The 22,582-nt window shown below is 40.5% G+C and overlaps 10 protein-coding genes across 10 annotated transcripts; 5 read left to right on the forward strand and 5 right to left on the reverse strand.

The window, feature by feature from the left end:
- Nucleotides 1-14: 14 nt before the first annotated feature.
- On the reverse strand, nt 15-2,339 carry BATDEDRAFT_22563 (uncharacterized protein; the record flags this gene model as incomplete). Its single annotated transcript, XM_006675535.1, has 8 exons — nt 15-108; nt 193-287; nt 350-778; nt 853-914; nt 978-1,127; nt 1,233-1,335; nt 1,453-1,935; nt 2,073-2,339. 8 exons carry the CDS (start codon nt 2,337-2,339, stop codon nt 15-17), a joined length of 1,683 nt encoding a protein of 560 aa, XP_006675598.1.
- Nucleotides 2,340-2,776: 437 nt separating this feature from the next.
- Nucleotides 2,777-3,520, forward strand: BATDEDRAFT_22564 (uncharacterized protein; the record flags this gene model as incomplete). Its single annotated transcript, XM_006675536.1, has 4 exons — nt 2,777-2,875; nt 2,940-3,053; nt 3,140-3,209; nt 3,333-3,520. 4 exons carry the CDS (start codon nt 2,777-2,779, stop codon nt 3,518-3,520), a joined length of 471 nt encoding a protein of 156 aa, XP_006675599.1.
- Nucleotides 3,521-3,769: 249 nt separating this feature from the next.
- Nucleotides 3,770-4,709, reverse strand: BATDEDRAFT_29414 (uncharacterized protein; the record flags this gene model as incomplete). Its single annotated transcript, XM_006675581.1, has 2 exons — nt 3,770-4,265; nt 4,336-4,709. The coding sequence occupies 2 exons, from the start codon at nt 4,707-4,709 to the stop codon at nt 3,770-3,772; spliced, it is 870 nt and encodes a 289-aa protein (XP_006675644.1).
- Nucleotides 4,710-5,447: 738 nt separating this feature from the next.
- On the reverse strand, nt 5,448-7,415 carry BATDEDRAFT_85216 (uncharacterized protein; the record flags this gene model as incomplete). Its single annotated transcript, XM_006676398.1, has 9 exons — nt 5,448-5,504; nt 5,593-5,970; nt 6,115-6,185; nt 6,264-6,510; nt 6,599-6,748; nt 6,844-6,925; nt 6,987-7,105; nt 7,182-7,243; nt 7,313-7,415. 9 exons carry the CDS (start codon nt 7,413-7,415, stop codon nt 5,448-5,450), a joined length of 1,269 nt encoding a protein of 422 aa, XP_006676461.1.
- Nucleotides 7,416-8,172: 757 nt separating this feature from the next.
- Nucleotides 8,173-10,406, forward strand: BATDEDRAFT_22567 (uncharacterized protein; the record flags this gene model as incomplete). Its single annotated transcript, XM_006675537.1, has 8 exons — nt 8,173-8,424; nt 8,498-8,653; nt 8,714-8,805; nt 8,870-9,119; nt 9,213-9,280; nt 9,358-9,515; nt 9,568-9,654; nt 9,754-10,406. The coding sequence occupies 8 exons, from the start codon at nt 8,173-8,175 to the stop codon at nt 10,404-10,406; spliced, it is 1,716 nt and encodes a 571-aa protein (XP_006675600.1).
- A 174-nt stretch (nt 10,407-10,580) lies between these two features.
- On the reverse strand, nt 10,581-13,265 carry BATDEDRAFT_18724 (chaperonin-containing T-complex subunit CCT8). Its single transcript, XM_006675140.1, has 9 exons — nt 13,197-13,265; nt 12,800-12,890; nt 12,557-12,693; nt 12,263-12,490; nt 12,013-12,184; nt 11,229-11,920; nt 11,092-11,163; nt 10,904-11,023; nt 10,581-10,798 (listed from the first exon to the last, which is right to left on the reverse strand). The coding sequence occupies exons 1-9, from the start codon at nt 13,251-13,253 to the stop codon at nt 10,730-10,732; spliced, it is 1,638 nt and encodes a 545-aa protein (XP_006675203.1). The 5' UTR covers nt 13,254-13,265; the 3' UTR covers nt 10,581-10,729.
- A 566-nt stretch (nt 13,266-13,831) lies between these two features.
- Nucleotides 13,832-14,901, forward strand: BATDEDRAFT_36570 (uncharacterized protein). The gene is made up of 2 exons (XM_006676402.1): nt 13,832-13,921; nt 14,014-14,901. The coding sequence occupies exons 1-2, from the start codon at nt 13,871-13,873 to the stop codon at nt 14,866-14,868; spliced, it is 906 nt and encodes a 301-aa protein (XP_006676465.1). The 5' UTR covers nt 13,832-13,870; the 3' UTR covers nt 14,869-14,901.
- A 37-nt stretch (nt 14,902-14,938) lies between these two features.
- BATDEDRAFT_34325 (uncharacterized protein) lies at nt 14,939-16,725 on the reverse strand (the record flags this gene model as incomplete). The annotated part of the gene is made up of 5 exons (XM_006675762.1): nt 14,939-15,839; nt 16,042-16,225; nt 16,288-16,441; nt 16,499-16,594; nt 16,699-16,725. The coding sequence occupies 5 exons, from the start codon at nt 16,723-16,725 to the stop codon at nt 14,939-14,941; spliced, it is 1,362 nt and encodes a 453-aa protein (XP_006675825.1).
- Nucleotides 16,726-18,421: 1,696 nt separating this feature from the next.
- On the forward strand, nt 18,422-19,783 carry BATDEDRAFT_15776 (uncharacterized protein; the record flags this gene model as incomplete). The annotated part of the gene is made up of 2 exons (XM_006675086.1): nt 18,422-19,016; nt 19,254-19,783. Coding segments are annotated over exons 1-2 (1,119 nt in total), but the record flags the coding sequence as incomplete, so codon positions are not given.
- Nucleotides 19,784-21,130: 1,347 nt separating this feature from the next.
- BATDEDRAFT_22572 (uncharacterized protein) lies at nt 21,131-22,251 on the forward strand (the record flags this gene model as incomplete). The annotated part of the gene is made up of 5 exons (XM_006675538.1): nt 21,131-21,187; nt 21,326-21,486; nt 21,581-21,741; nt 21,822-21,934; nt 22,015-22,251. The coding sequence occupies 5 exons, from the start codon at nt 21,131-21,133 to the stop codon at nt 22,249-22,251; spliced, it is 729 nt and encodes a 242-aa protein (XP_006675601.1).
- Nucleotides 22,252-22,582: the final 331 nt, after the last annotated feature.

Consider the following 22,582-nt stretch of genomic DNA (forward strand, 5'->3'; position numbering starts at 1 on the left):
GTATAATTAAGCCATCACCGTAGGATAGACTTGTGTTTTGTGTATGGACGTTGAGTAATACCAACAAGACGCACCACTTCTGAAACAGGTCTAGGACCAAGTTGACCACTAGATCAATCGCAACATCCATGAATTAACATACTACTCAAATCAAGCCAATCAAACAGCACTCCATCTACAACATAAACTTACACAAACCATGCAAAAATAACCAGGTGGCCAAAAAATGACACGCACATGGATGGAGCTGGCGAAGCCTCGAGTTGAAAAATATCCAAGATCTGAGTCTACATCCAATCACTCAATATCAGTTTAAGCCTCATCTATACAACAAGGCACTATTATTTACCACTGCAGGCAGTATACCCCAAAACAGGAGAAAATACCGCGATGTTTTGACAATCTCCAGTTTCTTCATGTAAATGGATTTGATATTCCATATAGGATCAGTGATGGAAACAGTACGCAGAGTCGATGTTTGCCACCATAGCAACTTGCTTGTTGTGATGTGCATTGCATCCGATTGGTGTGATATTTGATTACGAGAAATCCAAAACCGTCGATTGGAATGCTGCTCTGCATTGGTGTCTGGTAATGATTCATACACATTGATGGTTTCGTTTAAAGATGGTTCTGTCGGAACTATTTGCTGGCCAAATCTACCCAAATAGGAAGTCGACTGTAATGTTCCAATATGATATTCAAGTATATTCATAACGTGCTGCAAGTTGCATGCCAATGCGACATACACGGTAGTAACCATAGCCAACGATCCAAACTACACATGACAAATTGACAGAGATTAACAAGACATTATGCTACCTTGTTGAAACCATTGTTCAAAAAGCTTACGAGAGAGCCTGGCAAGTGGTAGCCGTAAAAAGCAAATGTACATGTAAATGCAATCACCAGCACTTTAAACCAAAAGTCAGTATATTTAAAATAAGCATCATAGACTATGGCTATAAAAACAATACCTGCAATTGTATCACGTTCAACAAACGTCAATGTACTTCGAACAATTGAAACGCCCTTGCTGAGCAGCAACTGGATAGACACGGACATGAATATTTCTACCAACTCGAATATATATAAAGCAATAGCGTACGTATCATCCATTGATGCACCTATCAATCGATATTAAACCGGGAAATGTATGAGTGTGGATGCATACAGTTTGATTCTGGTGCAGTAAGCTAGACAATAGCCAGATTACACAAAAGCAAGCGTACCTGTAGACTCCATGTTTAAATACGCTGCAATACGAACAATATTGCAAAGCAAGATACACATGATATAAGCGCTAATGAGCTGTACCATCCAAATGTTTTTAAACTAGAATACACGACCAATGTTTTGATTAGCCTTGTTCTTATTGTGCATGGTGACTTGCAAGTGGTGTGCACTTGACCCCAATTTCAAAAATCTATCGACAAGTTGATACTACTTTACCTGATCATAGTTTAACAAACATTTCCAGAACCATTTTAAAACGCCAAACATCCATAGACATATAAACACACATGTGCTAATCAAACCAATAAGATCCTGCAAAGACAGCTCGCTCGAACCGACCATCTCATTCATTAAATGAATCGTAACTGATCCTGTAAACAACACGTCCTCATATGATGCATCGATTGTATGATCTAAAATAGATGTATCATCGTGATGGTTTTGAAGCGAGGTATCATCCGATTCAATAAAGCGACTCCGAGAGGGATTGTTTATTTGCGAGTTGCTGGTGCTGTTTCGACGATTACACCAAGCCAAATATGCGTTTTTAAACCCAGTGGGTATGGGCGACCATGTACGAGTCAAACTGGTCGAATCCGTTGGATCAACTTGAAGTTCAGCAATTGAATACATTTCACCACACTGGGTCTTTCTTGCAATGTGGTCAGAACAACGCATCAGTTTAGTGCCTGTTTTTGTCTGGATGGATAAAGATGAATGGAATGCATTAGTCAACAAGGTACTCGATCTATCAATCTGAAACCAGATTTGACAGTTGTCAATCCAACACATGCACATTATCCAAGTCAATCGAAAAAATTACAACACTAACATACACTCATTTGGCCAGCACTGCATATAACAACATATACACCCTTGACCCATGACAAAGCGGCTGATGCGTTTCCAAGAGGCGATGGAGTCCAAGACAATTGCATTGAGTTGCTAGACAGAAAGCCAAATGGTTTAGGTGTCAAGAGAACAGCAGTACTATTTACAGAAAGAGTGATATCGTCTATTTGATACGTTATTGCCAGACATGTTGGAGCAATAAGAAAGATGAGTGGCAGTAGCTTGCTTGGATATGACTGATGGTTGAACATTGAAACAAGGTTTGGAATTAAATGGATTGAAAGTAAAGTGAACAAGGTATGATTTAACAGGTATGAAATGCAAGATGAATGGATTCAAGATTTCATGTGTTTTAAAGCGGAGTTTTGTTGAATTCAAACGATTAAACGGGAATTAACGTTGCATTTATGGATTAAACCACTTATGCCAGCATTCGTTTATAGCAAATATGAATTGTCAGTCAGGCAGTAACCAATGCAGTGTAATAGTAAGAATCTTGTTTTTACGTGAATACAATTGCAAGTTGGATAAATCGTTTATAAAGACAATCGGGTAGAATTGTATCGACCATTCAAGTGTATGTGCATGAGATTGACACTTGGATAAGCAATGGCTCATAATTCGCTACTGCAGATCGAGATGAACAGTTTGCACTAGTTCAACATTTGACTAAATTCCACATCTTGCAATGGCACACAACACATCATACAAACTGGTCTACATTCTAGCTGTTGCATGGATCTTTCAAGCAATTAGTACCATAGGCTTCGACTACATATCAAAGCTGGTAATCTCAACTGCATTCAACCCAGCCTGCTTCAATGCTCAACTAATAGTATCATGTTTTATAGTTGTACGAATGGACAGGATTGCTCTTTGGACAAAGTGGTAATGCTGCAAAGCTGCAGCAACTCAAGAAACAGATTCTGGACTTGAAGACCCAACTTGGCAGTATTAGTGCTCAGGTATGCCAATTCTGAATCAATTAAATACCAGTCGACTGTTTAACCATGTTATAATCCAGCTAACTGGTCTGTATAATGTCGACTAGAATCAATTCGCTAAATGGGTCAAACTTCAACGACAGCATGATAAACTGGTCACAGAGTATACCGCCAAAGGTAAGTTGCATTTGATTTATTTCAATCTGTTTATAAATCAGGTCAAGATGTACGGTTTCATTGATATTTATCTGGATTGATGTCATGCACCGATCGATGTATACTCGACGTCACCCATATCAGCCAACAATGTCAATTTGCACAAATCAATGTTCCAAATGCAAGTATCGTGGGGTCTTTGGGCACTTTTTTGGATTCTACAGATCGGATTTCTTGTTTCATGGAGATCTGATGCCATGTTTTATATGCCAAAAACCTGGGTTGGACCTTTTTCTAGTTGGCTTTCTTTTCCATTTGCTCCAGCAGGTTAGTCACTATCCATGTCTTGAATTTCCATTATACCTATATTTAAAACTGAAATAATTTTCCTAGGATCGGTTTCTGTGCTCTATTGGTTCTATGCCTGTCGCAGTTTTTGCAGTCGATCTATCAAAATGCTTGTTTGGAGTCGAATAGAAACAAAACCCAAATCCGATTAATATGGCGAGGATGGTTTTATTTGCTTGAAATCGTTTTGCAATTCTTGAATAAAACATCCTGGCATGAACTAGAAACAAACTTTAAGTAATGCGCATGACAATTTTGCCAATGGACGCATTGGCCTCCATGTGTTTGTGGGCTTCAATGATATCAGTCCATTCAAATACCCGATCGATAATGGGCTTGAATGTTCCGTTGGTAAAAAGAGGCAAACTTTTCTCGACAAAATAGTCGCATAGAATAGTCTGATAGGCAACAGTTCTGCTTCTAAGAGTAGATCCGTTGATTTGCAATCGCTTTCGCAGAATTGGACCAAGATGGACCTTTTCATCCATTACAGCACCTCCTAGAAAAGACAGAATCACCATACGACCATCCATTGCAAGCGAGTCCAAGTTTTTGCTAAAGTATGGTCCACCAACAAAATCCACAATAACATCCACGCCGCGTCCATTGGTAGTTTCCTTGACGACATCAGCAAAGTTGGCAGTTTTGTAGTTGATGGACACGGTAGAGCCAAGACTTTTACAAAACTGAGTCTTGGCATCGCTTCCAGCAGTGGTGATGATATGTTGACTGCCAAGTAACAACAATGTGAGTCATTTCGATCACTTGAATCAGTCATCACACCACAGATCAGACTTACGCATTGGCTTGCTTTGCAAGTTGAATTGCAGCAGTACCTACACCACTGGCACCAGCATGAATCATGACGTTCTCTCCTGGCTGCAACCGATTGACAAAAAACAATGCCTGAGTTGCCGTCAACCATGTTTCAGGAATCGCGGCAGCTTCTTCAAACGACATGCCATCTGGAATATGCATGGTTAAACTGGGCTCAGCAACAACCTGTTCGGCATATGCACCACCTGAAACCAACCCAAAAACCTTGTCACCCACTTTGAACTTTGTTGTTGGATCCAAAGTGGTTTGAATTACCACACCAGCAAACTCGACTCCTAGAATATCTGAAGCACCTGGAGGTGGTGGATAAAGCCCATTTCTTTGGCTAATGTCCATTCTGTTGAGTGCAAAGGATCGGACTTGAACAAGCAACTGGCTTGGCTGAGGAACTACAGCAGGCACTTGCTGAATCTTTAAAAATGCAGCATCTCCTATAAAACAAATGGTTATTTCATACCATACAACAGTAAGCATGCGGATTGAACTCCAATCAATACTAATCGCTACAAAACCAAGCTGTAGATCATGTCACATTAATGTCTGTTTTACCTGGTTTGGTTACAACAACGGCTTGCATGGTGAATGGCAGATAAGAAAAGTTGATACAAGTGTCTGGTTGATAGTAAGAAACTACAGTGGCGGATAATCTTGCTGCAGATGAGCTACGCTGATGGAATAGTCGCTGCGAACGATATGCAAGTAGAAATAAAGTGAAAACGATATAAACCTGCATTGAAAATGTCTGAAATGACTGCTAATAAAACCAGTCCGTCATTTACTGTCGCATTCACATAAACAGAACACTTTTCTGTATCTCGCAGTCATTGCTTTATCATTACAATCGTTATATCCCGTCGCGCTTGTTGGAACTGGCTTGAATGAATACAGCGTTCATCATAATGCAATCAAATGATTGGTTTCATACTTGAAATGAAATAATCAGCTTTATTATTTTACAATCATGTCGAATTATGATTTGAATTGCAAGGTTTAAAACAAGTCATCTAGTACGAATTGCTCGAGACTGTCTTGTGAATCGCCATCATGGGTTTTACAAACTGCAGCTTGATTTAATCAATCACTGTACACGCTATCAATCGAAACAAAGAGCAAACACTGGTGTCCAATTTTCTATACCAATGAAATGAGTTTAAACCGAGTATAAACATGTAGTACTAGGATTGATGATTGCTGTGGATGGAAATGAGATTCAACTTACAGATTTGTCAGGTCCGTCTAGCAACTCGACCACATTTTCAATCACATGTGTACCGCTCGGTTGGGTTTCATTTGAAAGTACGCAGGAGATTTTGGACAGAGATCGAGGTTTAAAGCTGGATGACTCATCGTATACCCGATACAGATCAGCACGTCCGTCATTCAATGATGTAGTAAAGTATAAACGGTAGTATGGAACTGCATCCCACATACCACCAAGTGCTGGTTTTGTTGATACTTGACGAAACCCATCTGCCATACCAAACCCTAAATGATTTTGGCTTGAATGATTTTGGCTAGCATTTGTGGAGAATGCCAATGATTCTCCACCGTCTACCCGGTTGTCTATAAATCCAGCTGAAACAGATGTATTCACAGTCTATAGTATTTAAAGTGAATAGGATTCATCAACACATTTTTGAATATTAAACCAACGAGTTGTTTTGTGCTGAATAAAACCAAACTATTTGATACATTGACAGAAAGCTTCAGCTGGTTTAAACATACTTGAGTCAATACTTACGATAATGGGTATGTAAAGCGTTTTGGCTAGTTTTTGTATCAGATCTGAAAAGGATCCCAAAGTCGCGTAGCCTAGTATGTTTGGCATTGCAGAGTATTAAACATCAAGTAATGTGGTAGATCATAGTAGTCATCAATAGAAATGCATACCTCCTTGCCCAATTAAAGGAGAAAATAGCTGACCAACAGAGTCGATAATAATGAGATGAGGTGGTTGTGCCGGTTGATTTGATTCAAGTGCCTGGATGTTGGAACATGTGGACAACAACTCCAAATTGGCATCGTTTTGCTCTACTTTATGATTCGATGGTGTAGAAAGTGTTTGTAGATATCGAATGACTTCAAATGCATTGAAACATCGAACATGGGTAATTCTTTGCAGCATATCTGCTGAATCCTAATAAGTTATCGCGAGTCAATACTGACAAGAAATGAGATGCATTCATTCAAAACAATGCAGTATGCTTTAGATGTAATCGACGTACCTGAAGGGTTTGGTTAAATCGTTTTGAAAACCCATCACCAGAAATCATTTCCAAGATCCGACTAGCATAAAACGTACCACCCGAGTCTATATATGTAACTCTGAGCAATGGAGACGAGGCAATCATTTCTGCAGAAATAAAATGACACAGCTGCATACAATATTACAATCGCATATATTTTAAATCATTTAGTTTAATCAACCAAATCGGTAGTTTAGATATCAATAGAACGCAAGTTCGTTTACCTGAGTTTTTCCAGAAGCAGGCAGTCCTGCAAATTCAATGATCTGACCAGATTGAAGTCCACCATCCAACATATCATCGATTCTGGATATTCCAAGTCAATCAATGGGCGATGAATCAACACAATGAGCAGATCAACACATACTTGGAAATTCCAGTCGAATAAACATTGTATTGCTGAATCTGATGTTGGAGTGTATCTGCTGCAGATTGAAAGTTTTTAGAAAGCGAGCAAGACAGCGAGTCTTGTAGTAAACATATGTCCTAAATTCCACATTAGAGTTAGCCTTGCACAAGTTGAGCATTCGCTCTGAAAGACCCAACACAGTAGTCTCAATACCTTGATATTACATCCAATATGACTGCCAAGTCTAGTGCTGTCAGCTGTCAATACATCCAGTACTAAAAATAATTGTACATTTGAGTAAATCCGAGTATACCTTCAAAAGGATTGTGCCATAGAGCAAGTACCTGTCCGGATACCAGCCCGCTGCATTTTCAGCAACAAGGGCTTGAAGATCAATTGGTCTTGTTCACTGCAATGAGCAAGTGCATCTTGCAAGGACATGGACATGATTAATCGATCCAAGATTGCCGTTTGGGATTAGCAAGACTTGCAGATTCGATTTCTTGTGCACCAACATTCACAAACTCGAGTGCATCAGCAACACACTTGGAGTCTCAGTGCTGAACAAGCCAGTCATGCCAGACTCAATATTAAATGTCTTTTTAGCAATCTATTCAGACTAAACAGCATCAACCCACTCGTTACACTACTAAAAACCATACAGTTGTAACAAAATAATGTATTTTTTTATTTGGTAGACACAGTTGATCATTCCATCTGTTTGTAGACGAATGTCTTGATATACATTGTGACTGTGATGCATCAGAGAGGTAAAGCGAATAATAATTTTCTCATTCAATGAGCATTATGCTCAAGGTCAAGATTTTCAGTGTAAGAATGCTGCTCATCACTTGCTTCTCAGTCACATGGATGAATGGTACAATAGATTCGATCATCTACTTCCTCGCATGTTTGGAATATTGTATTATACGGCTTGCCACAACAGAACCAAGTACAGTTGAGCAAGCCAGCATGATAGAATAATCCAAAGCAAGCAAGTAGTCAACCACTACAAATCAGAAAATACAAACTCCACAAATCAGTCAACTTTTATGGAAAATAAAGTCGTATTTATGTAAAATGAAGCACTAAATAAGGGTGCTCAAATCACATTCATTTGATATTCAGACAGCCAATCAGATGCCATTAAATAAATTCATGTTAATGGAAGCTGGCACGAACTAATGCTATTCTCTAGGACAGCATGAGTTACAGAAAGTCTTGTTCAAGTGCTCAGAAAACCACTCGCAAACGTCCATCTCGATCCAATAAGCATTCTTCATTACAGTCATCTGATGTTAGTCAAGACCATAGAGAAAGTGAGAGGAAATGGAGACTGGAAAACATGCAGTTACAAATGGCTCAAAAGCCCAAACAGTCAGAAACCGCATCGGATCATCCAACTGCATCTGCGTCTGCGTCTGCATCCACTTCAACTATTCCTGGATATTACTATGTAATCTTGATTCTTATTTCCATCTTGCATTGGTCGTACTATGAATGCAGAAATCTCATTCCTATGACTGTAGGATACAGATAGGAACCGATATTTCAAAATAACTCAAGATAAACATGCCACCACATCACATGTTCAAAAATATTCTCATGGTGCATTGGCTTCAATGTCTTTGGAACAAAAACAAGATGCTGCTTGTTTGAATCTTGAATTGAGACGAAAAACCAAGGTAATCAGTGCAATCGACCAAACTATTAGACTGGTATACATTAATTTTATTTTTATACAGATGAATCCCAATCGACGAGTTTCTAGTATGTGTTACAATTCTATGCCACTTGCCATGTTGGATCGGGAAATATCAAAAAAAATGTCCAGCAGGTATCGCAACACTTTAAATCATCAGTTAAATCCGCAAACTCTCGAGTTAATTTTGAAATTATAGCAATATTTATGAATGTATGTACTCTCATCTACATCGTAATGGTTCTATCTTGACACAAGCTATACACGGTGAAATGTATGAGCAAGAACCGAAAATCACTGGGTTCAGTATAGATCAAACTAAACAGTGGGCTGTGACTACATTCGACAACCGCAATATGTATATATTTCACTTGAATCACATTACACGATCATCACCGTTAAAATCTGCATGCGTACAATCTAAATTACTCGCTAGTCTAAGTAGCAATGTGAGTTGAAGGTTGCGAGATTTAAACACACATTATACTGTACGTTTGTTGTATTAAACTATAGCTTATTTTCTACAATGATTGCCATGATAGTCCACTTCATTAATTTCAGGATCGGTATTGGACAGGCAATTTGTGGGGCAAGTTTATTTTGTTGACATGTGTTGAAATTGCTGTTTACTACTTGACTCGTTCAGTTCAATATCTGATTTGCTGAACATGTCATTTGAATGGATAGAGTCACCACACGTGGTAATGCATTAGACTCGGATGAGCTGCACATCTTTATCGCGCATTCAGAACAGCATCAACCGATTGCATATAGGGGTGACAACCTGTTGAATATAAACTGCAAGTCTCGGTTCATTTTAAACTATGATGGTGTATACATTGCATGTCAGTGTATCATTCTAATTCCATTATGTACTTTAAAACCATTGGTGATCAGGGTTAAAATGGCGGTATAAACTTGACAATCCAGTGTCTGTCAAATGTAGCACTGTTGATACACGTTTCAATCATTTAATCGCTCTAGGTAAAATATAGTAGATTTTATGTACGAGGTTGATGGTATTTGGATTGTAGTGGGTTATTTTGAAAATTAAACTTGCTTATGCTTGTTCAATCTATTTAGGCGCAAGTCATGGAAACACTTTGATTTTTCCAAGTTGGATGCATGGCAATTTGACACCACAGGTTTACACTGGCAGCTCATCATCCGATATCATGTCGGTTTGTTTTGATGTGCATACGCCATTGCTTCTTTATACAGGAACACGAAGCGGTTTGATACGAGCACACGATATACGACAATCTAGAACGAAATCGCCATTATTTACCATGTCATCCAAAGTCACTGGACATCCATCATGTATGACTAGTTTGGTGTCACTGAATTCAGTGTATGGAGATACAGATGAAGTGGAAGAAGGGTATGCTAGACCCCATCAACTTATATCCACCTCGTTGAATGGCCAGATTTATTTATGGGATATTCGTACACCCACAATCCCTTTGATTGATTTTCAGGCACCTTTAGAACATCATGGCGCATTTGGATGGAATGGTTCCAGTACCTATGCACATAGTGCACATGGGAGTGTTGTAATGGCGGTGACGGATAATGGCGACTGGCTACGAACGTGGAGTTTACGCAATGGGCTGTTGATGGGATCTTGGCGCATCAGTACTGGGTCTAACCCGTTGTCATCCATTCAGCTTGACAGTGAATATGGTGTTTGGATCTGCAATGGCTCATCCATTCATCATTGGGAGTCTTTGTATTAGCATCATTCTAGTGGTGTACTGCGTGTCAACTGCAGTGGCTAGGCTCGATGACCCAATGTAGAATAGGAGGGTTAAAAGCGTAACAGTGCATTCAAAACACGCTTGAAAAGCAAATCTGGCAAACTTGACAAAATTCAAGAATTGTGCAATGAAACCCAAAGTCTAAAACAATATCAACTATCAATCACATTGATTCATTTGTAAGATGGAAAAAAAGACATTGCATCGCAAACAAGTAGAGAAAAAAACAGAACATGAGAGGTACGCAAAATCAGAGTGTTCAACTAGGATAAAACACTGCTGAACTAGACATGATGGCGTGACTAATCCTCATCCCAGTCCTTGCTGGGCTCCTTGACCTTGGGTCCACCAGCCGGTTTGCTCATAATAATCTAGAAATACACATTACAAAAATGAGACATGAGTAAAGTTGGCTAGGTACGATTCAAGATGCAGAGCATCCTATCCAACAAGTCATTGGCATAATGCAATAGTACCTGATCAATGCTCAAGATAGTCACAGCGACATGTGCAGCCTGTTTGATCGCATACTTTTTAATAGACAAAATGTCAAAGATGCCATGTTCCTTGGCATCCAAAATACCTTGCTTTTCACTCTATGAAACATAAACATCAAGCAGTGTTAGTATAGGTGCAGATCCAAGTCTTGACTGGAACTATGTACCTCGATATCAACACCAAATGTTGTTTTTCCAAGAGTATGGGCAGCGTATAGATTGGAAATCACTTCAGTGCTCTACAAATAGGTTAAAGATATTAGTTGGTGTTGATAAGATTGAATTTAAAGTCAACCCCACTTACATCAAGACCGGCGTTTTCGGAAAGAGTGCGTGGGATAACTTCGAGAGATTGGGAAAACTTTTGGATAGCGTATTGGCTCAAACCAGGAGTTTTTTCAGATAAAGTCTGCAGCATGCGAGCAAGTTCAATTTCTACAGCACCGGCACCGGCGAGAAGACGGCCATCCTTTGTCACAGCCTTGATGACATTGACACCATCATCTACAGCACGCTCAAGATCATCCAGTGTATTTTGAGTGCCTCCGCGAAGAACAATCGTGGAAGTTTTAGTAGACTCATCGTCTTGACGAAAGACGGTGCAACGATCACTACCAATCTCAACAGCCTCGACAATATCGCAGTGGCCCATCTCCTCTGCGGTAGGAACACCAAAACGGGTCAAAGCCGTAGCACCGGTAACTCTGCATAGACGACGTAAATCAAACTTGGACAATACTTTAACAGCCAGCAAGTTGAATCTATTGAAAAAGTGAAGAGCCAGTTCGCCAATGGTGCTACCAGCAACAACGACTTTAACACCAGCATCGGCAAGTTCCTTGATAGCAGCTTCAAGACGCTTTTCTTCACCCTTGCTAAAGTTGAGCATATCGTCTGCATTCTTGATTAAAACAGTGCCTTTGGTTTCGGTAAGAGCGACATCAATACCAGAGGTAAAGATTGCAATCTTGCACTTGGTTGCATGTTGAACAACGGCTGTATAAAAAAGTTAAAGATTAGACAAGACTGAACAGCAATCAACACTTGGCAGCAACGGTTCAATAGGTCACAGAATTGAATCCACTTACTTTCTGGTTCGCGACCAAAAACCATGCCTTTGATGACTACAGAATCGTGGATACTAGCACCAAGAATCTTGACAACACGAATACTATCAACGTTAAAGTTGAAGGTATTCTTGGGCATGACCTCGAGAGCAGCCTTGACAACTAGTTCAGACAAGAGATCCTCATATCCATACTAGAGTATACATATAGACAGAATAGCAAGCGAATTAAAAAAAAGAGTCTGACAAGCTTGATGCAAAAGATGACTTACTTGTTTGGAGCAGATGGAACTACGAACAACCTTGAGCAGTTCGGATTGTTTAAGACAGTCTGTAATGGTTTCAATAGAAAGAGTTTCAAGAGTTTCAAGAGCTTTTTTACAAGCAAGATCGTAGCCTTGAATGACTTCAGAAGGATGCAATCCCATTCTCAAAAGATACTCTGCCTGCTGTAGCAATTCGCCAGCAAAAACAACAACGAAATTGGTAGCATCGCCCATCTAAACATGACAAGATATAATATGAGTCTAGACTGACGGATCGACCACAAACAAACAAAAACCCACCTCAGTTTCTTGCTGTTGGGAAGCAAGAACAAGCAGACGAGCAGCGGGATGCACGACCTCGAGTTCCTTCATGATGGTAGCAGCATCACTAGTAACAAAGAGCTTTTCGAGATGATTAATAACCATTTTGTTGCGACCTGAATAATCATTTGCGAGAGGATAAATAATAAGCCAGGAATCCAATGAAGATGATTGAAATCAGAACATGAAGTTGGATCTGATATGCAAACAGTAAAAACAAACCATTTGGACCCAACGAAGTGCGAGTAATTTCAGTCAATTCTTTTGTAGCAGCAATGTTGCGATAAACAGCTTCCTCCAGACCTTGCATGTGCTAGTTTGCAGAAGCAACAGCAAGGAACAGCAAGCAATGGCAAGCACATTGTAATAGTCAAGTCGGAGCACAACAAGTTTGAGTATTTGTCAAATTAAAGACCGGTCAGGTTAAAAACGATCCAACAGTATAGTTCATATATCAGCAACAGCCATAAAGACAGCATCCACAAACAGTTGATAAAAACAAAACATAAAAATGGTGAGTTATAGTAGATCCCAAGACAGATTAAAGCAGTTTGAATGTCAACAGTCAAGTTCCGATAGTCATGCAAGTGAATAAAGATCTAATCAAGATGCTAATTACCTGGTAGCCATCCTTGAGCATCTGAGGAAGACCAATCTTTGGAATTTTAAGAGCCATGATTTAGTATAGATGAAAGTAATAAGAAGAGTTAACTACAAGTAAATGAAATCAAGTAAAAATCGAGTTCAACTCGTCCGACTTGAGAATCCTTCCGCGACATTCTGCAAGTGAACATCATGGCTTGCTCTACTCATGCAATGGAGATTGTGCCAGACGGCGGAATCATTAAACTGCCATTACTTACAAACACTGTCAGTTCTCCTATTGAATGGACTCGAGGTTCAAATGCTAAACTGCATTACATTGTTCATGCTTACATCAGTCCTACTCATGAAAAGGAATTACTTGAAGCAAACCATCACTCGCATGATTCTAATTGCACTCATTCCAATGACTCTGTGATGACTGACAAATCTGAAATGTTTCAAAAGCTTGTTGCTTCGATTAATACTACAAAGAAAAAGAAGGTGTCTTGCAACACGAACTCTCCTAATCCTATTTCACGTCTTTCTTGGTCCAACTCTACAGCAGCTCCTGATTCAACTCCTGACGCTCTTCCTCCAGTTCGTCGCAAGATTTGTGATTCAAGAGACCATACTGATTCTGCTGATCCTTTTGAGTTACGTATAGGCTATGACTTTTCTGTCAAGGCACTCGAGTTGTGTGTTAAATCTATGTCGGTTGGTGAGCGTGCTCGCTTTCTTTGCATGCCCGAATACTGTCAAGTAAGCACAACCCACTGTATGTCTTGTTTTGTTTATCTTTCTAAACGCTGCATGGTGTGGTTTTTATTATAATGGGAATGGATGGCTTTTAGGGATTTGTTCAATTGGAAACTGTTCAAAGACAAGAACGTTTAAATCGTGCCAATATTGCCAAAGGTCTTCCACCTGTTAGATCTGGTGCTGGATGTTGTGCTCATGCATCTGCAGAAATAATGGATACCAACAAAGATTTGATGCTGTTATATGGCGCTCCTCTAGAATTTGAAATCGAGTTGGTTCAAGTCCAATCACCCAATTCGTTTGTCAAGGAACCATGGGAAATGACTTCATTGGAAAAATATCATCAGATTCCTCAGTGTAAACAGGATGGTGGTGTGTTGTACAAAAAAGGGGATTTTACTGGTGCACTGCAGAAATACGAACGTGCCTTGATACTCTTGGAAAGCTTGGATACCAGTTCGGTTGTGACAGACATGAGACGAGAGAAGGTGGAGTCTGCTCGTCGTGCAAAGTCTGGTGTTGTGAGTGACTGCACTGATGACGATACTCCCGAAACCCGAGAAATTGATTTGGATACGCTGAGTATGCTCATGCAGTCGTGTCGACTCAATTACGCTGCCTGTAAACTCAAACTAAACGATTCTCCTGCTGCAATTATCCAATGCACTCAAGTTCTTGCATCCGATCCAAACTGCATTAAAGCCTTGTTTCGTCGTGCTCAAGCCTATACCCGTCTTGGTCGTGATTTGGATCTGGCTGACCAGGATTTAAAAACACTCGAGCGTGTACTCGAGAGTCATCCTGAACAGTATCTTGCTGGAGGTAGCGAGTGGACAGAATACACACGCGAAAGGATGCAGTTGAACGCCAAGCTAAAGCAGCATGCCATCAAAGAGAAGAAGATGTATGGCAAGATGTTTGAGTGTCAACCAACACTTTCTAATTAGACTATTTAATAAATTTAAGATGTTGAGCTACTCATTTGTAAACTAAAATTTAATTGCTTTTAAAAGAACATTAATGGTCTTGAGAGTGTAACCAAGCCTTTAAGATGCTAGTCATGTCTTGGCCTGATTTTCCTTGAGCTTCATACAATTCCAATAGTCGCTCTTTGGCCAATACATGAAGCATCTTGACTCTGTCCAAGGGAATGATGGGATCCGATTCATACGATCCAGTCTGAACCATGGATGATTTCTTATTAGATACAGTCTCGAGATCCAAGATGTTTTTTGTAACAGTTCTCAATCCATATAATGCGCCAACATGATCCGGCAAGGTCACCAACGCAGCTGAATACACCTTGACAGCGAGACTAAGCCTACCGAGACTCGAGACAATACCAGCATACCTCACTCTGTATAGTGGATGTTGAGGACGGAGTGTCAGAACCTCTTCGAGACAAAATGCTGCTTGCTCAAACCGACCTTCGTCAGCATACAGTTTGGCAAGCATGGTCCAACCTTCCACATCCTGCATGAAGCGATCTACATAAAGAGACAGAGCCTCGATGGCTTGAGGACGCTGGTTAGATGAAATTAAGCGGGCCACAGACTGTCTCCACAGAGGCATACTGGCCTCATCGGTATCCAAGGCAAGGTTATAGATCTCCATGGCTTTGGTGGAATCCGACATGGCTTCATGGTAAAGACCGTAGAGTCTACGAGTGCGAAGAGACTTTCCAAAAGGAAAAGCAGCCTCAATAGTAGTGAGATGGTCCTTAGCTTCTTCAATGTGGCCAGTGTCGATGCATGCATGAAAGACTTGGTCAATGATGGCAAACTTTTCGATTGTAGGAAGAGCAGATGCATGCTGAAGAAGCTGAGAGCCTAGACTGTGTACCTTTTTTGGATCATGAAAGAAAGGCTCAGCAGTGGTATGACTCTTGCATCCGTTTCGTTGGGCGAGTAGGTATTCTCTGGCAGCAGCAATGTCAATGGTCATTTGAGCAGTTATCGGATGGTTCAAGAATAATTCTCAACATTATTGTCGATTCTATCCAAAACTATCGACTAAATAAATCACACAGAATGAAACTTGACTAATATGGTCGTACTGACTGACATGTCCAGCAAATGGGGAGAGAATTGGCTGTTTATTATACTTTGATATCGCTGTACTTGCTTTGCGTGAATGTAGCGATAATCTGTCGAAACTGTCGATATGTGATTTTGACATTGAATCCACTTTGGTTTGATGTTATGTGTTTGCTCAGAATGGATCCAACTTCCAGTGACTGAGAATGATGGGGAATACACTTTTTCAACCCATTGCCTAGATCCTCTTGGTTAATGTATCCTTTTGCTAGACAGATTGACGTGTATTTTAGTCACGATAAACTCGACATCACAATCAAGACTGCTTACATTCAGTATCGAGCAGTAGGAATATCTGTCGGATGGTTTCATCTGGATCTATTTTTGACATTCTAGTAGCCATGACTTGCTTGAATTGACTCTGACTAATGGGCAATCGGTCTGCTTGCATCACTGCATCTCCAAACATGGAAGCTAATTCAAACTGGTAATAGATTGAGATGGAGTTATGAATGCAAAGGGTGGTTTGAATGAAACTTACTTTTGTCGGAGTGTAGCCCAAAAGACAGGTGCATGCTACGCATAGGTCATCCCATCTCAATCCTAGACTCGGGTGACTGCAAGCAGCAGCCAAAGCCTATAAAAAGTCGGCGTGGGTTAGATTGTCATGACAGAAGTTAGCGGTCATTTGGGCGTTGTATCCAAGCAAGCGTATGTAAAAAGCGACTTGACCGCACTCACCTTATCCATAGACAATGCATTGGTCATGTTCACTACATTCAACCAAAGGTATGAACAAGTCTTGTAATATCATCTACTCGAGTATGCAAACATTTCAAGATGACCATCACATTTTACTAGAGTCTTACCATGCATTCCACCCTGTTTCTTGCAAGATAAAGAGTTAATTTGAACATTTGCTCAAGAATGTATTTTGACAAAGCAAGACTGATATCAACTGGTAATCATACCGTGTAAGATGGCCGTTAAGCTAAACAACCCTTTGTATTGGACTTTAGTCCACATGCGGAATCCTTTTGTAACCACAGATTTATGGTGATTGTCAGTGGACGAGACTAGCAAGTCGTCTAAGCGATCCGCTCACTTTACAAATTACTTGTTGAATCCTCGACATTGATTGGGTTATAGGAATGGACAAGCACAAAACATCTGCCAATCCAGCATTCATCAGCAACCCATTTCCAATCCACCTTCCAGAAACCTACAATGCAATTACACTTGAACAACCTCATAATCATTGGCTTGGATCAACACACAATCATCTTGACAAGACGTGCCCTCAAAGTACACAACCAAAAGGTAGAGTTTAATGATTTTATTAGCAATGTATCCATATTTCTTGTAGTTTAAAGTAGGATAACAAGGGTGTAGTCTTGTCATGGTGTGTAAAACAGCCAGGATATTGACTAGACAGTCTAAACAAGTCCGAGTTTTTTGAAACTCAGACTAATTATGTAGATTGAATCTTCTCTAAAAGTCAATTTGTGTTACTACTGGGTTGAGTCTGTTTATAACTTGTATGCAAATTAGACTTGTTGAGCATCGATTGCTCTGCAACTACAAATAGACTCGCCAAACCCAAGTTGGTCTTGTACAACTAAGCTAATGTCCAACTCTAAACTAATGCTTTGAATCAACAGATTCGCAACTCATATCTGACTCACAACTTGCCGACCCGCAGCTTCGTCCTTGCATGAAATTTGTATCGCCAACAGAAAACTTGGAGTCGAAACTTTCAAACTCGGCAACATATACAGACTGCAGTGCACAAGTATCCAATCCGATCTACACTGATAGTGTCCATAGTAATCTATCCAACTCATCGTTACTGGATCTAAAACCACTCCCTTTTATTCATACCACAGCTGGGACTTGCCCTCAAACTATGGATATCAACGGGCGGACACTCGCTGGAATACAGCCACATCTACAACGGCAGCATTGCACTCATCTTAGAGCCTCCACCAATGGTCACACTCCCAATAACCATCTGATCTACTCGTCTGCTACTGGAAGTGACTTTATAGACAACCATTGCAACCCATTGGTGTCTTCTCGTAGGACTACGTCCTCGACGACATTCAACAGCAATCCTGTAAATGCAATCAGCTCACTCTCTACCTCAAACAAGCATTCATATGCTGGTCATCCTGCATTGAATTCAAACAATAATGGATTCCATCCTCATTCAACTCTCACGACCGACATGATGTTGATCACTAATCCATCTAGCTCGCAATTCTCGGCAGATGCCGCATCGCAAATTGAGACTTTACACCTTTCATCAAACAGCCATCATGCTATAAACCCGTATTTAAACATAGGGTTGCTACCACGGCTTTCCCCCCAACATCTGCCACATCAGTCTCCACTACTTCAGCCATCCTTCTATCAGCTACCTGATCAGCCTCCACCACTTCAAAACCAGCAGCTCTACATTGATGAATCTATGCGCACGCTGTACATTGGAAATCTTCCTTCTGAAACCACCTTGGATATGCTTCTTAACCATATCTTGGCTGGTGCCTTGGAACACGCCCGAATACTACCAGATAAAAATTGTGCATTCATCACATTCCTTGATGCTTCTGCTGCCAGTGCCCTGCTTTTTGCAATCCAGTCACGTCGTCTGATGATTCTCTCTCCGGATGTAAAGGTGGGCTGGGGTAAACCTTCCTTGCTATCTCCTCTGATTGCCGATGCTGTGGCTCGTCATGGTGCTTCTCGTAACGTGTATATCGGCAACCTCGACTCTCGATATATGTCAGAATCTGCTCTGTCTGTTGTATTCTCCCACTTTGGCTTGATTGACTCCATCAAAATCTTTGCTGATCGACGAATTGCTTTTGTGCACATGGCAAGTATACAATCTGCAATGAAGGCCATCATGTTTCTGTCGTGTGATGCCGAATGGTCCTCTCGTAGAATTCACTATGGACGTGATCGCTGCTTACATCCATCTTACTTTGCAATATCCTCATTTCCCCAATCCATGCCTCAGCATTCATTTCAAACTTCATCGTCACAGTCTTACCAAGGTGTCGATGGGGCATTGTCGGACGAGGCTAGCAAATCCAATCTAGACCACCCTCTGTGTGCTCCAAAGACAATCGCTTCTACAACTGGACTAAAGAGCAGCATGAAAAGTAGAGAGCCAACTGAATCTATTTCTTTCAATTCCTCCGATGCTCCTACTGCTGCTACACTTTTCGCTGCTCTTCAAGCATACCACAATATAGATGCGCTTAGTTTGGATGATACTCTGCAAGTTGAAGAACCTGCTAATCGCACAGTGTATCTTGGAGGAATTCGTCCAGAAGTCACTACAAAGGAGCTTTGTGATATCATTCGGGGTGGTGTCTTGCAAAACATCAAGTACATGTCTGAAAAAAACATTGCCTTTGCAACATTTGTGAATGCAGAGGATGCTGCTGCTTTTTACCGACGCAGTGTGCAGGAAGGTCTTTCTCTCAAAAGCAAGCGATTGAAGCTTGGATGGGGAAAAGCGACCCGATTGCCTTCTACCATATCTTATGCTGTTCAACACTCATGCGCATCTCGCAATGTTTATATTGGTGTAGCAGATGATACAATTACTGAAGCTAGACTGCGTCGTGATTTTTCTCCATTTGGTGATATCGAACTCATCAATTTGGTGCCCGAAAAACTGATTGCCTTTGTCAGCTTTACAGATATCCTGTTTGCTATAAAGGCTGTTCAGGTCATGCGTATGCACCCCGACTACATCAAACACAAGATCAATTTTGGTAAAGATCGCTGCGGCAATCCGCCAAGAGAACGCAGCTTCACATCTGCCAACAGCGACGGTATTCATCCGCCTCTTACCATTCTTACTGAACCTCTTTTTGACTCTGTGCCCGACTCGGATTCCCCAAACGCATCCGTTTCTATTCCTTTTACGACTTCTTCAATGTCGGCATCAGGCTCTCCACTATCATCGCTTTCTCCTCCTTCGTCGCCTACTCAAAGGTTGATGTCATTGCAACACTTGTATTTACACTACCGACCACTGTCTGGAAGTGGTACGGCTACAGCTGCTGAATTAATGCCAAGTCCGACCTCCACTGGGTCGCCTGGCACCCCTCCCTTGTGCGCAAATGGACTGCCTGCTTCTATCAATACCCGCCATTCTATCGAGCCATCTGTCCCCGAGTCTACTGCAATCATTTCTCCTAATCCTATTCATCGTAACTCGCTATCCAAGCTGACCACCCTGCCTCCACTTCCTTCTAATGGAGCCAATTTTCAGCCAACCCAAAGTAAAGACAGAGACGCTCAACTACACCCGTCGGCGTACTCTCGACAGCATAAACATCCGGGCATGAAAACCAAGCGGCTTCCAGCCAATTACCAATATTCAGCCGCGCGTTCATGTTTTACCCCACCATTAGCTACTTCATCCATAGTATTGCCTGCCGAGATAGAGCACCTATCTTGCACAAGTACATCTGCAGCGGCCAATGTATTTTCTGAATCTTTGTCTGATGTTGGAGATTCAAGCCACGCTACTATACCCAACTACATTTGAATACTCAATCTTTTGTATCTTGGAAAGTTGCTGTTATTTCGTTTTCAGGCCTCTATTTGCATTTTATTCACCCTTTCACTCATACACTATATTTTACTATTTTTTTTATCTTTCCCACCCGTTTATATTTCTGAATGGGGGGTTTGACTTTTTTGCACTACAATTGCTTTAAATTGTATTTTATTCCTTTTTGATATGAATCTCATTTTTTGATCACCCTAAGCCCTATCTGGACTACATACTTTTAATTAGCATCACTAGCTTTTTTAAGTAACAGGGTAGCATATCTACAAATATATTCTTTGATCTTTTTTGTTTATTTTTATCTTTTAAATATTTGATCTTTATCAATAAATGCAATCTTGAAATATGCTGTACTTGTTGATTGTCTCGATTCAAATCCTGCATGTTAATCTCTACAACTATATTTGGCGACCCATTTATGCTCTTGTGACCATGTTTAGTTTGCAATGATTCATCAAAGGACGAGTTTGCTCGGTTTGTATTTCAACCTTTTATTAATTCTGATAACGCGACAAAAACAACCATTTCGTCTTGTCACTCACTTTCAAGTTTCTTATTCGTGTTGGTTTCTGCAAGTCTATGTTGTCTAAAAACACCACTGGACGAGTGCCTGTATCGACTGCACGTACACTATCAGTGAGTAGAGTGGAGACTGGTTGGCGTACACCCATAAACTAGTCATGGATTTGAATTCAATGTTTCTAGATTCTGTGGTATACATTTAAACTAATATCTAGCGTGATGGATCACTTGTATAATGGGTTGTACATGTAGGTGAAAAACATTAACCCACATGGGACACTACCTACCCGATCCTACACGGGAGTATCTAAACCCGATACAACCTCAAACGACCCTGTCAAACCCATGCAAAAAATCAGCTCATTGCATGGGTTAAAAGTCATTGATCCAATGGGTGCCAGTAGTCACAAAACGTAACTATCATGAATGTGGTGGATGTTGCTCATGAGTCGAGTTTAATCATTGGTTTATTCCACACGTTTACATTGTGCATGTGGCATCTACAAGTCCTTTTGCAGCCATGTATGCCAAAGGTGGTATACCCTGTCGTTTACAGCACGGATCCGTCAAACACAAACTTTACTGGCTTCGACCTATCCAAGAGATATCATTCAATCCATTGATGGTAGTATTTTTCCAAGGATTAATTGAAACAAAGCATCCAGTAGGTGATTCCACTTTATCCTTGGATGAGAGGTATTGAATCAAAAGTATACACTAAAGGGTCTAGTTTAGTATGTGTTTATAGTTGGACAGGGATTAAAGGAATTGATGGCGTCGCCTGATGCTGCCAATAAAATCGCACCAGTACTATCGCAAATCATTGCACCTTTACGATGTGCTCTAGCAGTAAAAAATCAGGTAACTCAACCCTATCACATTGTTTTTACAACCGTGTATGCAGAATGGGTATAGAAAAATAAACTTATTTTTATACCTAGGATCAATTCATTGCAAACTTGAATGTGTTGGTGCAATTAGCAGCACTTGTGGGTCCGACACTTTTACCGTATCTTGCTTCACTGCTTCCACCGCTAGCATCAAAAGCCATGGCTACCGATATGCATACTCGTGAATCAGTCACGGATGCGTTATGTGAATGTCAGCGATTTCTTGGCGATGCTGCCATTAAAATCATTCGTAGTCGTATACCAACATTTTCTCCATTACTACTCTAATATCAAATGCGAAATGCAAAATGCAAAATCCAAAATACGATTCAAAGGAGATATTTCAATCAGCCAGCTAGTATAATAGTTGGTCATATAAAAGCGTTTTATTATAAAATGATTACATCAAACCCAAATGGTGTGGTCTTGGTAAGCGCCAATTGAATAGTAGTATAGGATGCGATTTGGCATTGATGTTTGGAATACATGCTTGAAATCCAATAATACATCCGTATTCACGTAAAATGGAGTACCCAAGTCAATCTATAATAAACAGTCATGTTTGATGGGTGTCAATCTTACTGGACAATACTGTTTTTGAACTTATTCTTGTGCAAAA

Source organism: Batrachochytrium dendrobatidis (assembly GCF_000203795.2).
Source record: "Batrachochytrium dendrobatidis JAM81 unplaced genomic scaffold BATDEscaffold_1, whole genome shotgun sequence".
NCBI lineage: Eukaryota > Fungi > Chytridiomycota > Chytridiomycetes > Rhizophydiales > Batrachochytrium > Batrachochytrium dendrobatidis.